Source organism: Atta colombica, unplaced genomic scaffold, assembly GCF_001594045.1.
Source record: "Atta colombica isolate Treedump-2 unplaced genomic scaffold, Acol1.0 scaffold274, whole genome shotgun sequence".
Taxonomy (NCBI): domain Eukaryota; kingdom Metazoa; phylum Arthropoda; class Insecta; order Hymenoptera; family Formicidae; genus Atta; species Atta colombica.
The window spans coordinates 224,487-241,713 of NW_017259375.1; the positions used below are offsets into that span (position 1 = coordinate 224,487).

Here is a 17,227-nt window from a genome sequence, read left to right on the forward strand (position 1 = left end):
CCTATTTAGTTGCGTAAGTTATGTTAATCATATATCGGACTAACATCATTTATTGTTATTTAATAATTAATATTCGATAAACCATATACTATTCAAATCAAACTAACTTTTTACACTTTTTTTGTTTTTTTTTTCTTCAGAGTCTGGCCACAGGTTGGACAGCGGCTCCCCGTTTTGGAGGATTCAACTTGACCAGGACCTTCTGGATACCATCAGCGCGATCTATCCAGAGTGGTTTAAGGTAAGGCTTATTTTACCCTTCTCTCGCCATACCAGAATCAACATATGCTCATGAACGAATGCGGGATAACGAGGTACGCTCGTACAGGATTACACTAACAGTCGAGCAGCATCGACGTCATCCCCTACATCCACAAGCGCTTCCGGCGCGCAATCCTGCAACGACAGCGCCGCCGTGGTCGTCGTCACTGGCGGTGAACACAAGGTCGCCAAAGGCGACACCAAGTCAAAGTCGAAAGCGAAAAAAGCGGACGGCCATAAGGATAAGGACCGGGACAGGAAGGACCCTAGGCGCGACGCCAAGGACGAGAGGTGAGATAATTTGCGTGCTGTATGTAAATTACACGACATGGAGAGCAAGAAGCTGAGACTCACCAAGGTGGAGAAGGCTTGAGTTATATCGACTGAATATCAAGAAAACCTTGTAAAATGAGGAGAATACCCGAGTCGCGTTATCATCTTCCACCAGCTTCGCGAGTATAACCGGTATGCACGCGTCTCACGTACAAATAGAAGTAATGGATAAAGTACGCATGTTCTCGATCGCATACTGGGCGTAAGATAGAGCGTTATCGTGATCAAGAAATAGACGCGTCGTCGCTCGGCACTTGCCTTGATTATTTTAACAAGCTCCACGAACTCCTCCCTGACGCTTTGTCGCCCATCACCCGCGTCATTATCTCAGGAGACATTATTTCTATTGACATCGCATGCACCGCGCCGATCTTGCAGAAACGCAGCAGGAAGAAGATAACTTGCTAAGTAGCTGATTACTGTACGGATTCGAAAGACACTCTCGCCGTTTTAGAATCTTGCAACTTTCACAAAGACTCTAAAACGCAGAAACCTGAATCTAATATTTTAATATTTGCTAATGATATTAATACTTTGACCAGGTATATCTGAGTGACGCATGACTTTCCGCAAGAACCTCGTTATCTATTTGTGAGTCACGATTTTATATCTACCTACCCGATTCAGAATAATTTATTATTATTATTATTATTATTTTACCTGTAAGTGTTGAAGATATTTAAATACAATCTGACAGTTAAAATGTTTTAATTTGCACTTAAATTTAACAGTCAAACATAATTCTATAACTGTAATAGCAAACAAGGACTACGCGAGATGATAAATCTGAATTAATCTTTTCATTAAAGCTTCTATTCATTCTATCATCATCATATTACTATTTCAAATCGTGATGTCAGAAGCGAGAAGTTACAATAATTCTTGCAGAATAAATTAATATGGAGAATATTTTAACAAAATAACACTTATTGCAATTTATAAACTTGTAAAATATATATAAAACTCTCTTCTTGTTTCGTTAATTAATAAATATACCATATATCGGGAAATGAATTATGCATAATAAAAAAAACGAAATAAGTTACATTCATAAAAATTGTCAAATTAATAATATATAGAAATAAATATAATTTAATTCTCCTCAAAAAATATAAAGATATCTTATAAATCTAATCTATCGATTGCAAATGCTGTTTTATTGAAAAATACTTCCATTCAAATACAATTTGCAAAAATTTTTATTGTGTTTTTCTTGCTTCTGACAGCATAATTTAAAACGAGTAACGATAATTAAACAAGAATCTTATAAATTAAATAATTCGATTATTTGAGCAATGTTTAATTTTAAATAATAATTAAGCAGTTTGATTTAAGATTTTTCTATCGTAAGTCGCTTAAATGAGAGACAGCAGGATTAGTGTTCTCTCGGACCTCCGCACACCTCAATTCACTGTTGCGAGTTGCGAGATTATATTAGGGCCGCGCCGAGCGGACGATTAACCCGCAATTTAGTATCAGTACCACGTGTAATCGTTACGCGAGAATATAAACGCTCTTAACGACCGGCTTCCTATCTCCAGCTGTGACGAGTAATCTTTTCTCGGAACTTTCTCCTCGGCGTACTTAAACTCACCGAGCCGTTGGTTCTCGACGCTTTAAAATCTTTAATCGGCTCGCTAACTTCTCTATACGTATGAATTCCACGCAAAGCGCCGTTCGTGCAATTTTCTCTGAACTTTTCGTGAAACCGAATAAGCGGATCTTCTGCGTGACATTTCGCTCGCGATACAACGTCTCGTGACCATCTGGATCCATGAAGCTCTTACGGAATTATGATCAGGTCTATCAAGATAAATGTGTTCACTCTTCGATGGCTAAAACGCTTATTCTTACCCTTTCGCTGCGGAAGAAACGCGACTCGATATTCTCTCTATTATACTAGAAGTATTCGCATTCACGCGCGTTTATTTTACAAAATTTACTTTTATTATTGCACATGATATCGCATTATCTGAAAACGAGAGTTAGAAAGAAATATATTATTTTAAAATGTATTTCTTCCTAACAATTCAATTTTAATTGAATACGATATTCAATTCTTCATTATTAAGTATTTTGAATTTCTATGATAAAAATATTGAAATTCAAAATATTTGAAGAATTGAATAATGAAAGAAAAATTCAATTTTTCTCGTAAAATAATATTATATATTAAATATTTTCTCTCGTATATACCGTTAAATTTACTTTTCATATATTTCCAAATAATATAGTTTATTATATATCTCTTCACTTTATTTAAGACTGAGCCAGTTCGTGGAAATTCTCGTCGTGGAAATGACGTATTATTTCTAGACGTTTTTAGTTTATTTAAGATCGAGTAGACTCGCTAGGATACACACTCGAGATATAAACTCTCGTAGATACAACTCGACGTCAGATATTTCTTGCTCAGTGAAGATTCGCGCTCGGAGAGAAGGAAAGACCGGCCGTTTCCGACTTCGCTTTCTGATGGAAACGTCCGATCGAGTGTCGATTGATCCGTCATTCCGTCATCCGTGGCAAAAACATGCCGCGAAGGACCCGGGATCCGATTGACACTGGAGCGTCGATCGGCAGAGCAGGCTCGATCGGTCCTCTTCTCTTCGAGCGGATGTATGAAAGATTAATTCACAAAACGGCAACGTTTTGCTCCGTTTTGGTCCGTTCTTCGGACCTGTAGGGACGCTGGAAACGGTAAGAAAGGGACGAAGCCTTCGCCGCAGCAGGATAAAGCAGCGGCGGACGCGGCAGGAAGGAAGGCCGCGAGTGCTGTTCCAGGATCGGAATCGAAGATGGCCGAGGGCAATCAGTCACCGCCGAAGGCGGAGGTCGACGATTCACCCCTCCAGCACGCCATGGATCGCAATAAGGAATGTGAGTACACACACATCTTTTCTTTCATCTTCGTTCAAAAATATTGATCTAGCGTAAGAATTTCGCAAAGAAGTAATTGCCTGTGTCGGCTAAATCTTTTGCCGAATCTTTTAAAGAAACGCGGCTTCAAACTTCAACCACATTGAAAACAAAATTTAAATGTTTTTTTATTAACTTTTTAGAGACACGAGTATATATATATGCTTAATTTTTTTTAATTATTTCTATTTCTTCGTTAGTAGTTAATCATATAAATTTAAATTAAATGTGATATAATTGAACAAAAAATGAAATTAAAAAAATTAAATTATTAAATTAAATTATTAAATCACTTTCTCCCATCTCTAAAAATTCACGAAGAAAAGTTAAACTCTCACAATTTGGTACCAATTTCCAGCAAAATTCTAATTTTAGTCGTAAATGCCATCAGATGACATGTCAATGAAAATAAATGGAAGAGATAAGAATCATCCGGACACCTTGTGTACATTAAATTCCGTTTGCCGATACTCGCTTTTCCTTCTTGCAATTCGCTCACCGTTTCTCGCAGTGCATCTACTCCCTCCCGTCGTGGAAACGGAAGCGTCGCTTTTCGACGTCCGGAATAAATGATGAAAAGACCTAACGGTCCCTGTCGCGACGATCGCTTCCGATCGAATAATCGCGCACGGGGTATTCGCTATTATTATGCGATGCAGTCTGAGCTGTTCATGCACGAACGTGTTGCATGCTCATCGTCGCAGTTACATACTCCGCAATGTTATACGAGCGTTACCGAGCACCTCCTCGGGAAGGCGCCTATAATAATCGAAGCAGGCGCGGAGATGGCTCTTTTTAACATTTGCGGGCAACTTGCCATTATATCCCACGGCGACTGTAATCATCCGCTCATTATTCGGCGCATAGCGAGCGGCCCTCGATTATCGATTCGGAATCCGGCAATTTTTTATCCAATAAAGAAACGCTCGGAGCTTTTATCGTCGTGCAAAATGCAGCTCTCCAACCCATTCGCCACTTCCGTTACTACTACTACTACTACCGGCGCCGGCAATTGGCCAATCGTTCTCAAACTTAGATCCGCGTTTTGTATTCGGAACGCAACTTCCCACGGGCAGGATAGAAGTATCAGTCACAACGACTCTTATATCTATATTATAGCTATATTCAATATTTTTTTATAAGCAACAGACACAATAACGAATTAAGTATCTAGATAGATACGTTTTAATTTTATGAATAATTAAGAATAATTTCTCTTTTATTGTTATAAATTATGATTCTTCATCTGCAATCTAGATTTTTTTTCTCCAGTTTAGTTAATCTAGGTCTTTTTTCTCCAAATTCTTTTATTGTTCGAAGCTTTAAAAAATTTACGATAATTTTGGAATATTTCTATTATATACCAAATAGTTTTTTTTTAGTTATTCAAATTAAAAAATTATTTAATAAAAATTGGAATTTGAGTAAAAATGAAGATGAAATTTGGAAGTTTAATTTCGTTTGTCCCAAAAAAGATTTTAATTGCAGATGAAGAATAATAATTTCCCCGTATATCTCTTAAGAAACTGAAAACTCGACTTAAAAATATTTACTCTTCAATTTTTAAATACAATTAATCTCCATACAAAATAAATTCGAGATCGTAAAGTCTGTAAGATGTTCTTAATATGCATTTACATTGAATAAACGAAAAATGATTTCAAAAAGATCGCACGAAGACAGGCGTGTAAATATCTCTCGATGCCGCATTGAAAACTTCGCGCGGTGGGTTTCTTCCGCGGTGAATCGAACGCGTGCCCACTTTTTTCCGTCCACAAATTCCGCGGCGTATACGTATATATGCCGATTCGTCGTGGTCGACTCCTCGTTAAAGCCACAGGCCATCGCGTGCGCAGTCTTTAGAACGCGTCATTTTGTCGCGTTTATCGATCGCCTTTTTCTGTAATTACTTGCCATCAGGCGCTCTCGAGGCATTCTCCCCATCACAGTTTGTGCGAAGGACGCTCATCGTGCAACGAGAACGCACTGAACAATGCGTACCACTTTTACGAAGAAACACAATGTCACCGTCGACGACCGTGCAAATCAATAATGATCTTTTGAAACTTTTTCAAATAAAATTTTTTTTTAATTTATTAAGAGGGACACATCGAAATAATCTAACATGAGCAACACTATAAAAAGTTGAGTTCTGCAAAAGTTTGAATAAGCGCTTTAAAATTACTTTTTCTAAAGGGGGGTTACGAATTTTAATTTTAATAATTTAAAAGTGAATTTCTTCAAAATTTATGTGTGTGTGTACCGATATTAAATCCCCAAAAAGTTTGGCGAATTTCGATCAGTTGCTTGATCACCTGTACGTGTGTACGCACACTGATTGTGTGCGCGCGTGTGCGCGACTGTCTACAGGAAAGAGACAGTGCCGGGCATTCGTGTAGACAGGTAGGTGCAGATTCGCGTGTGAGGGCCGTGGTACACGCGTGTACATATATACACACAAGAAACAGGAGGCGTGCCTATTTATAACGGTGATATCATCGCCGATTACCTACGCTTTCGCGTGTACAATCGTAAATTCTCTAGCACAAGGGTGCGGGTTTGATGCCTTACCGAATATCCGTCGCTATCCTTTTTTTCTATTTCTTTTTTATTTGTTTATATCTTCATATATACTTTACATTATATAAATATATAAATAATATATTAAAAATACATGTTACTAATTATTCACAATTTTTTATGCATGTTGTATAAAAAAACATTGTAAGTAACACAGTTTATATATATGTTTTATTATATGTTATTTGTGTAAAATATGTTTTTTTCTTTGTGGTTTTTAATATTCGAATATAATTCAAATCTTACAGATATCTTGAACAATTCTAAATTCTTTAAATCTTTCATGTCTGACTAAGAATCATCCTTTTCCACTTTCAGCTTTCACGAACTAATAATATCTGATCACATTCGTAATATTTATTCTGTAGTAAAGTGAATATAGATTATGTAATAAATGGAAAATGAAAAAAAATTAATATACTTGGAAAGAATAAATTTATTATCATAAATATTATAAGTAATAATAATAATTCACAGTAATGTTAAAAAAAAGTAATAAATACCATTAATAAAACAATTTCTTAATTAGCATCCATTATTAATTGATGCTTTCTCATTGATTTTTATTGAAATGTTTTCAATTTCTCATTTACACGCTTTTTATAGTTTACGAAATTTGTTGCAAAAACATTATATCGCATATCAGACAGAATTTCGACAAGTTACGTCAATAAAATAAGAATGTGTCTGCTTTCCCGATCGTATCTATATTTCGTAGCGTTACAAAGCGACATAATGAATCTCTTAGAGTGCTCCTTCGCGGGTGTAATCGCGTGTACTTGAAACGCGAAAGTACGCAGGTTGCCGATTATACCGAGCTAATTATCATCGGCGTATCTCGCCCTAAACGACGACGATGCATACACTCGTTATACCGGCGCGCGAATTTGCGCGCTCGTTTCGTAATGGGAAATTATGTCAGAATTATGCACCGTGCACTCTCAGAGGCCTCCTTTCCATCCTGTAAAACCGATAACCTCGAGTAGCTCTGCGACCGCGCGTTTAATGAAACAACATCATTAATAAAACGCGACATACTCATTCGGTCATTACAAAAATGAATGTGTTTTTTCTTCTTTTTTTTACAACAAGTGGTAGATTTGCAAACAAATGATCGATTAAAGTCCTTGCCATTGTGAATTCTCTAAAGTGGATTTCTCTCTAATTTTATAATTACCTATTCTTTAACAATTTTTAGTCATATGGTTTTCTCCAAAATAAGAAATGCTTTATGAAATCCTTATTTTGTTTTTTCTTCTTAAAAATATCTTCTATAAATTATCTCGCATTTAAAATTTCGAAACTTCAGATATATTTGATAACAATCAATTGATTAAATTGAGCCTTCTCTAATTTCATAGCTACTGTTCTTTAAAAATTTTTAATTATGTGTTTCCAAACTCTTTCAAAGTAAAAAATGTTTTATGAATAATAAAACCTTACTTTGCATATTAAACAGCAACATAAATTATCTCGTATTTAAGAACTCCAAGATTTCAGAGTCGTTGCTTCAAGTTTAAAAAATCGAAGCTTTGAATTCACCAGTAAATGGCGACGAAAGCGAAGGCATTTTCGCTGTGAAACGAATCGCACTGAAACGAATTTTGTGCTGAGCACTAATTGTCACCAACGATAATGCGATACGAGATTCCTCTGGAATTTCATGTAATTAAAAGGAAGATTCAGCTTCCTCTTCCCCGTAAACTGGCGATGGCAAAGGCCTGCGCCGATCGTTATGCTTATCTGTTAGGTATCTGTACGAGCATCAGCGCGATACGGACGACAAATATACCTCAAGCGTGTCTTAGGAGAGTTTCATCGATGTTTCGCCTCATTTCTTACCTTTCGTACGGGTACCTCGCGACGATCTTCGTAACCGTTGCATTTATCAAGGCGGCGATACACAGTCGACGAGTACTAGTTAGCATTACCGAAGAAAAATACATTATTAAGATAAGACTCTCTCGACGATTTATGGCAACGTGTTCCTACAAAGATAGTTCCGTATTATTAATCACATATGTTTTTTCAATTTCTTTTATTTTTCTCAATCTTGTTTTTTTTTCTACGTTAACCTTAGATGAATTAGACAATTGCACCAAATAATAAATTGAATAGCTCGAATTATGAGCTGCGATACTCCGAGCATCTACTTTTTATTGATCGCTCGTTACTGACGGTGTCTCCTTGTATAAGCAAGTTAACAAGACGGATTTACGTCGATGGGGTCGTATCTTCGATTCTTGGAGGTAGGTTAAAATCTAGAAAAACTGATTCGATCAGCACGTACCCGCCATATACGCGCTTTTTCATCTAAATGTTCAAAAGCCGCGCACATTATCGCGAGTCAACCCGGTTTGCAGGTACACGGCGTGCCTTTACCGGATTTAATTATATGACCGCACTCGTTGGTGACCACTTTGAAAAGTCCACCAGTGGCCAATTACGACTGCGAAAACCGCGTTTTTCATTACATCCTGTAAGTGGTCCCTGTATGCAACACATTGTCCGATTTTCATGAATCTGCAGACAACAACAGTGGCGACAACGACAGTGACATTAATTAAATACAGGATCGTAATTTTTAACTTTTGTCGGACCGTAAAAGTGGGCCCCGCAACGCGCTTTTACGATCTCGCCGAAACGCGAAGCGAAAATACGCTCGTTGCCGAAGTTAACCCACTTCACATGCTCGCAACCCTTCCTGTAAATTATTTAGTTCACGAATTTTCACCGCATATGAATATAAGATAAGTCTTTTGAGAATTTTAATGACAAATTATCTTTCTCTCTTTGAGAAGATTTTATTTTAATAATAAATGAATTGTTAATTTTGTCTCATACTCCTTTTTATACTGAAAACATGTTTATCGCCAAAGTTAACCTACTTTATAATTGCAACCCTCTTCGTGATTATTTTGTTCACGAATTTTCGTGAACATATACATTCTCATATCCTTTTTTTTATACTGAAAAAAAAGTATTAATAATTAAGCTAATTAGATGAAAATTCTTAGAGTAATAAATTTTAGTTCAAAATAATTAAATCTCACTGTTGAACAATAGTGACAGTATTTTCAGTCTTGTGGAGTGAGATGCCACTTCAAAGAATTTAGAGAGATCTTTAACAGACTTTATAGACTTTTCGTAATGCAAAGCGATCTTATATTTTGACCATACGATTTTCCCTACGCGATTGCGTGGAAGGATCGATCTCCGGCGTCATACTTATAAATAAATCGCGCTTTATCGTTGCATATTCATACACGCACTGCGGTATTCCGGGTATTCGTGGGCGAACCGGATCGGAATATGTCGAATCGGAGCCGTTCGTGGCCAGAAAATATGCATTGAAATCGCCGAGTGTTCCATGCCGCGCCGCACGGCCGGCCCGGATCAGCAAAAATCAGCGCGAGCGTGTATGCACGCGGGAGATAAAAAGAGGCACACGCTCGGTGGTTGTGCGCACGGCCCACGCACGTAATACGCTGCCTCAGCCACGTGCCTTCAAACGGTCGAGACGATTATTTTCCTGCGGCTGTGTGCTGTGATTTTACAACTTTTCACGCACGGCTATAAAAATTGTAATATCGACAACGCGTCATGTGCGCAACGAGGGCAGGCGAAATTTTGCAATCTGCCAAATGACCGTCGTACATTACATAAGCAGGGAGTAATATTTTATTTATATATGCAGATTTCAAGGGACGTAAAGATTTAAAAAAACGAGGTTCGGGTTCAAGGTTTGTCCAGTTCTCGGCAGATATTAATTATAAATTAATCTTGAAACGCTCTCGATATTGAGTAATATAATATTGCTATTGATAAATTTTATGTAAATTTTACGTTCGAGAAAATAGGTCACTTTTAATTAACGTAACACAAGATTTTCATACATTTTACATTTTTAATGACAAAACATTTATAACCTAAACTTTTATAAACACAAATAACTCGCTTATTAACTAAAAAGAATAAGTATGGAAAGTATATATTCCAATGCTTCGATCCTCATAATACTTTAGTATACAGTTATAGATATTATTTTTTTCTATATATCAACAGTCACAACATCCCAATTAGAAATAATTGGTCAATTGATGTCAAATTGACGTTGATCGATCAATTATTTCTGGCTAGGCCAGCTTCTTCTTCGCTCACTTGCACATCACGATAATGTTCTTTATGATTAAATAAATTACAAAGAGCAATATTTTTTTAATTTTTAAATTGCGAAAAGGATACGAAATAAAATTAAATCTATCTTGTGTTGTCAGTTTCTCGTTGATCCAAAATACGAGCTACTGTCGCAGCTACGAATTGTAATCGAAAGTGCCTTCCATTGCACTTGACGCTCCCAACACTCATGGAATTATTTCATCCTTATTGTTTATCAAATGTTAAACAAGGATAAATATGCTCGCGTGTTACGAGTACCAAGTGGAACCCCGAATCGCATTCGCGAATCGAGACGCGACGGCAAAGAAGAATGCGTGCATCGAAACGGGACGATGAATTAAAATTCAACAGCCAACGGCGACGGAAAACATCGACAAGAGGAAGGAAGTGGTGATCGTTAGTATTCAAGGCTGGCCACGATCGAACGGCCGCGAGCAGGAGCATGATGGCAAGGAGGAAAAGGACGAGGAGAAGGAGGACGAAAGAGAGGGATCTCTTGAGCCAAAGAACTCCGGTGACCGAGTGTTAACGTTAACCGCCCGCCACCGCTCGGAATTGATTCTTGCTCGCGCGATGCCCACGCATAGCGAATTAAACGGGACATCTTCTCTTCCTTCCGCGAGCGATCGTGCCTGGAGACGCCTAATTCGATTGTCCGCCGACACGCCGATTAACGTACGAGTACGACGTACTCGTTGCGTTTCATCCACGTCTCATCTTACCAATTATCTCTACTCAGTGAATACATCGTGTAATAGAAGATCTATAATTTTGTTGCAAATAACGTTGATTTTTCGGAGCTAATGTCAAAATCTTAACCCAATTACTGGTGCTTGATCTGTGAAATTCATTCAATTTATGTTGACTAAAAAACATTAATTAATTTCAAGGAATCAAATGGCATAACTTATACTATTAGATGAGCGATTAATGATAATCGAATCTTTTGAGTTTAATTTTTGTTATTTTTTTATGAGTGACAAAATCATTTCTGTGGTTGAATTGTTCAGTTTTAAAGGAAACAAAAGTTCAATATTAATGAATATTCTAGTGAAGAATAAACTAAGTTTATTCTAAGTCGAATTTTGTACATTTCTTAAATTAATTGCTTAACTTTATTATCTTAGTTAAAGTAACGATATTTTGATTAAAAATATCTCAAATTGGTCTGAAATTTGACATTATAAATTTAATATATAATAATATGAATATGTATATGTTTGCGAATACAAAATTTATTTTGAATAAAAATAAATAAATTTGCAGATTCAATTGTAACATAAAGCATATGATTGAATAGATCCAGTATTCATCGTTAGCTCCGAAAAGTTAATAAAATTACATCGTAATTAGCTTTAACAATATTGCAATTTGATAATATTTATTTCATACCGATATTCTCTCTGGTTTTATAATTAAAAACAAATTCTGATAAATTATTATGTTTTCATAAATTCAAACTGCAGATAATTTTAAGATAAAAACATAAATGCAATATAATAAATTAATTTCAATTTATTGCTAACTAATTACAGGAATTTTATTGAGTTTGCAAACTGAACTCGTGTTTAACTTGTTTTTCTCTCGGCTTGAAAAATAGAATGGCGGAGTTTGACCAGATTTGTTTTTCTCGCGGCTTAAAAAATATAGGATGGCGACGTTTGACCAGAAAGATCCAGCGATAGAACGACTTCACGACGAGACCTCACGACGTTTCGTCACCGCGACGGATATAAGCGAAATAGCCCCGCGTGTCCCCGCAGGACAATTCCATTGCCCACGCGCTATTGTGGTCGCGGCAAATCGGTCGGCCACCTGGCCCGATCCCCTGGCTCGTCATCGCACAGTGGCTTTCCTCCTCTTCCGTTCACCGTCTTGTTCCCTCCTTTCTATCCGCAGAAGATAATCGCCGTGCCCCGTACATCTGAGAAGAAATCTGATGGCCAGAAGAGATTGTCTTTTGCATTATAGTTTACAGAATTATGATTACAGCATGTCCTTGTAGTATCGAGAGAGAATATGATACTCAAAATATAATGCATTTAATTTTCGTCTGCATCTTTCAATGTGGATTTTTTTTTTTGCATAAGCGAAATTTCATTCTCACTCCGAAATAAAAGAAGGTAAAAGTCGGTTTCCTCTTCTAAAATATTTTTTGTTAAAAAATGATTTTATAGTAGATGCTGAAAAGATAATCCTGAATTTTTCCATATTTTTCGAAAACTTGAAATATTAAAAAAATAGCTTTTCATTTCTTGATTTAAAATAAATGCAATTTTGAACATGGTGAACAATTTTGACGAAATAAGATTTGAATCTAATTTTGAGGTTCAAATTTGATAATCCTAATCTCATTGTAGGGAGAGAGTACTATGAATGTACTATTAAAATGAAAAAAAAAATCAAACTTGGATCATTCATTTTTATTTTATTCAGAATTGTACCATATTCGACATTTTATATCAGCTTATCCTGTCTTGATTTTATTCCAATTTGCTTCATTCAACTCGTACTTTATTCAATATGTCTTTCTGACACACAGCATCTTTGAACGAAGTCTTTCTTGAGGTATCATCGCACGGAAATTAGAGCGAGCCGCTTTCGCTCGGCTACTTAGAATTCATGTCACTTTTAAGCGCTTAAACCCGTCACGCCGATGCGGCCATGACGGCGATTTCTTTCTGCCGACCACGGCCGCGCACACAATTTCCCACATTAGCAGCGTAATGACGGCGGCAATGCGGCAACGGCGACGGTTTGTCCCCGAATCGCACAACGTAGTTATTACCATTTCATTACCTCCCGGCGAAAAGGCGGCGAACGACGCGTAAATTACGCATCGTGACATAAAGTACGACCAATTTGCTGCTCGCCCGCGCGCGTATGTACATACACGCATGCACGCGTGCTCTTATTCACGCATTCATCGGGACGGACACCTGCGAAGGACTTTTCTCGGACGTCACAATTAATTGTCGCGACCTTCGCGACGCTACGCTCGTCTTCAACACCCAGAGCCGATGTTAACCACCCACCACGCACAATCTCGATCGACGCGTCTCTCTGAAGAAGTTTCAGTTCCCGTACAGCGATAAAAAAAAGGACAACAAGGAAAATAATTACCGGCCTGCGAGTAATTATACGTGCCATGCGGGAAGGGGAAGCACACCGGGTGAAAAAATGACGCACGACACTCTCGTTTCTTTTTTTTTTTTTTTCGTTATTTTTCCGCTTAATCTCTTTTTGCAGACACTTTCACGAGTTTCGCGATTGGGATCAAGATGGTAGAGAAAAGGGGAGAGGGAGAGACTGAGGTGCGATTCGCGAGAGTGTTCCTTCGGCGCAAGAGCCTCGAGTGCGGCGTATAGCACCGTGCTGATTACGCAAAGGGAAGGGCTTTGATTGAGGCGAGATACAAATTGCTAATTATACGTAATTAGACCCAGTGACCCACAATGGGCGACCGGGCGACCACCCGCATGCCCTCGCGTGGTGCGAAACACGTTGTAGAATCATGCCTCGCCTCGCTTTACTTTCCTTGCCTTTATTCTAGCAATTTTCACGGTAATATCGCGCAGCGTTTATCACATTCTAACGGCTACAATATTTACCATTCACCTGCAACATACTCAACATAGATTACAATGTTTGATTTTGCAATTCGAATTCAGGAGAAACTATCTCACTCTATGTGTCTCTGACACGGAAAGAACGCTTTAGCTCAAGTATCTAAAAATTTTTGAAAATAATTTTGTTAGACTGTTAAACTAATTATACATAGTACGCTCAACAAACAAAACACAAAGTTGTTAAAATGTCAAAATTTTTTGCAGCATTTATCATGCTTGAGAGGCCTATATAATTATTTTAATAGTTCAACAATATTATTTTCAAATTTATGTAGCCAAATTTTTAGAGAAAACTTTAAAGATCTCTGTATGAATGAAATAAATAATAAGTAAGTAAAGAGCCAATACGACCGAGCCTTATTTGTTTAATAATAAATGATATTTTTATATGTAAATTCTAAACATATTTTTTAATTGTATAAACTGCGCATTGTTCTTTATAGGAATTCATAAAAAATGAGCTTCAATTCATGAACTGAAGCTGAAATAATATCATAATGGATTTAAATCGATTTAATGATGCCATTAGCATCTTAAAAACCTGTAAAAAACTTATTGTGAAAAATATTCTTTTTTTTAAATAATTTTATTTAAATAGTAATAATATTGTGAACATATTAATATATACTCTGAAATATTCTAGAATTTATCTTAATTTTAATATATTTGTTAATGAATTAATTTCAATTCTACGATATATAGAACATTTTAATAATTAAATGAAGCTGAAGATATTTCGTATTTGCATATTTATTTATAAGTAAATTAGCGTCGAGAGAGAGCGTCGTTCACTTCAAAAATTTTGCATTCAAGCGAATATTTTATATGTATAATATAAAAGCAAGCAAGTTATTTCAAGCATATCCCATCACGTTTCATTATAATCATCGCGTTTAAAATTATGCATCGCGTCGGACAAAGATTGCATTGCAAATTACACAGATCATTGATTTATTTCTTGCGTAATTACATATTGGGGGACCTATGTAAGAAATAGTATTCGATTCCGCGATCGATACGCAAAACCATTTAATTTAATCATAACATAGAAATATCTGATTTCTTCAATTGATGAAAATCGGTTCGAATAATCGTCGCCGCGCTCATTCGCATGCACCATTTTCTCCTTTTATGAATTGAAATTACCTTTCGCGTTTCTTCGTTGATAAGAACACAGACGCAACTTGTTCGCATTAAAATTCAGCCATAAAATTAAACCGCGCATCCTTTCTCCTCGCGCGAAAACGAATTTCGCCACCGAGTGGCGACAGATAAGCTGCGCTTCGCGCTGTGGCGTCATAAAGAGACGATTATCTTAATTAACTGGAGAATTGTTTTGACCCACGCGTTTTATAGCGCACTGCCCACGTGCACAGGCTCGTGTCAGGGTTTGTGACGTCGCCATGAGCATTGAAGTTTTCAGAAATTCTTATTAGAATCTAGCGTTTTTCAACCTTCTTCGATTCGCGGCGTTTAAATGAGCCGAATTAAAAATGTGAAAATAGCATCTAATTTCAGTTAAATTTATTATAAATGTGTCGATTTAACATAAAATTTGCTTTTAAATTGTATCGAAATATTGCGCTTCTTGTAATACTTTCCTAATTTTTACATAATATTTGTGTTACCTTTTAATATATTCATCTTTTGTTAAATTAAAAATTATAAAAATTTGGATGGACATGTGAAATTTAACATGAAATTTTTTACCGTGCAGATCTTTTCTCTCAAGCATCGCCAAAATACGACATTCAAAAATAAACAGAATTTTTTAAATGTTATTTTTTTATTATTTCAAAAGTGATTTTATTGTAACGATGATATCGTTAAGCTAGAATATTCTTTATATATCTGGACAATAATATCTGTTCGTTACGCACGTGCCATTTTATCGCAAACTCATAATTTCTCCGAAGAAATCAGAGAGTTACATTTCGTATAACGAAGTTTGAAAGCTGTTGTTGTAACGTCTCTTAATAGCCTGTGATCAACACCAGCATCACAGCAGAGGAGGTGGTGGAATTAATTATCGCCCACTTTTTACATCGCTTTACCTATCGTTGCGCAATCTAATTAAGCGTTCGATCTCTCGGATTACGGGTTACGAGTTGTGCAAATCTTCGAATAATTTCTCGCGAAATTATTGACGCGTATACTATACAAGTAGACGGTTTACGATGGTAAATAGTGGTTCCTTACGAAATTGTAAGGGGGTTACGTCGCATCGTGCGGTTAGCCTCCGCCGGGAAATATATATTTTATTCATGACTTGTTTTCGTGCGCGCAGAGAAACGGGAACGAGCGGAGGAGGATGTTTACCTCAGATGAGCTTTACGGCCCGTCGTCGCCGAGGTGCCTGCGTGTCCACGCGTTCGAGTCGCGATAATGATGGTGCCGGGAACGCTGTCCTTGAGCGGCTTAAAGGCCACGTAGGTGGTGTACGCGACACGCGGAAGATGGAAAAGCCGTTCTCCATGCGCGTGTAGGCGAAATGTATCAAGGCTAACGCAACCGCTCTGTCGACACTTGTCGACCGATCGTGACGTTTAAATAGATAAACTCCACGTGACAAACGATCGCCATGAATGAACTCTCTTGAGGCTGATTTCTCGATGTCTTTCATGCCGCGATGCCCGGTTACACGTACGGCAAATTTGACGAAACTGGGTAGTGACACAGCCGTGCGTTTCAAATCCCTGATTAAGCGAATGGGCACTTGGTACACTTGGAAAGATACTCAATGTTATACCCTTTCTTTATACAAAACGCAGAGCAATTTTGAATATGCCTTCGTCATTATATCTCTTGTAATTACGTCAGTTACATCTCGCGTATATCGTGTCTCCTTTCACATTCGTATACGCTTCGTGCACCGTAACATGTAGCAGGAAAGTAGCGTGAAGGTATACCCGAGATATTTTCGAGCGTCGTGATTGAAAGACGTTCCACCAGTACGGCGCCGGGGCTTGTACCGTGCGGCGAAACATATCTTTATTACTTCAGCTGGATATGTTAAACGCGCGGAGAGAACAGTAAATTGTCGGCGTCAGATGTCTTGTTGCTACTGGCTGCAGAGAGAACGTCTTGTATTAACGTCGCACGCTTTAACGCTCAAGTATTTCGTTACCCTTATCCAGATTCCATTACGTTAAACAGTAGTAGTGTATACACCGTCAGCCCGAATTTACTCCTCAAGAATGATGGCTCGTGCTCAGCATTCTTGACCGTTCAGAATCGCAAAGGATCCGGTACCACCTACCTCTCCCTCTCGTTCTCTCTCTCTCTCTCTCTCTCTCTCTCTCTCTCTCTCTCTCTCTCTCTCTCTCTCT

The 17,227-nt window shown here is 37.4% G+C and overlaps 1 protein-coding gene across 3 annotated transcripts in view; it reads left to right on the forward strand.

Moving 5' to 3' along the window:
- The window catches only part of LOC108689687 (MKL/myocardin-like protein 2), a 236,124-nt gene that overhangs the window by 157,608 nt on the left and 61,289 nt on the right, over window positions 1-17,227 (forward strand). For all 3 annotated transcript variants that reach the window (XM_018196571.1, XM_018196568.1, XM_018196569.1), the window contains 3 exons: window positions 141-241; window positions 329-552; window positions 3,278-3,471. In XM_018196571.1, the coding sequence (XP_018052060.1) occupies window positions 3,390-3,471 (82 nt within the window). In that variant the 5' untranslated portion in view covers window positions 141-241; window positions 329-552; window positions 3,278-3,389. The remainder of the gene's footprint in view (window positions 1-140; window positions 242-328; window positions 553-3,277; window positions 3,472-17,227) is intronic.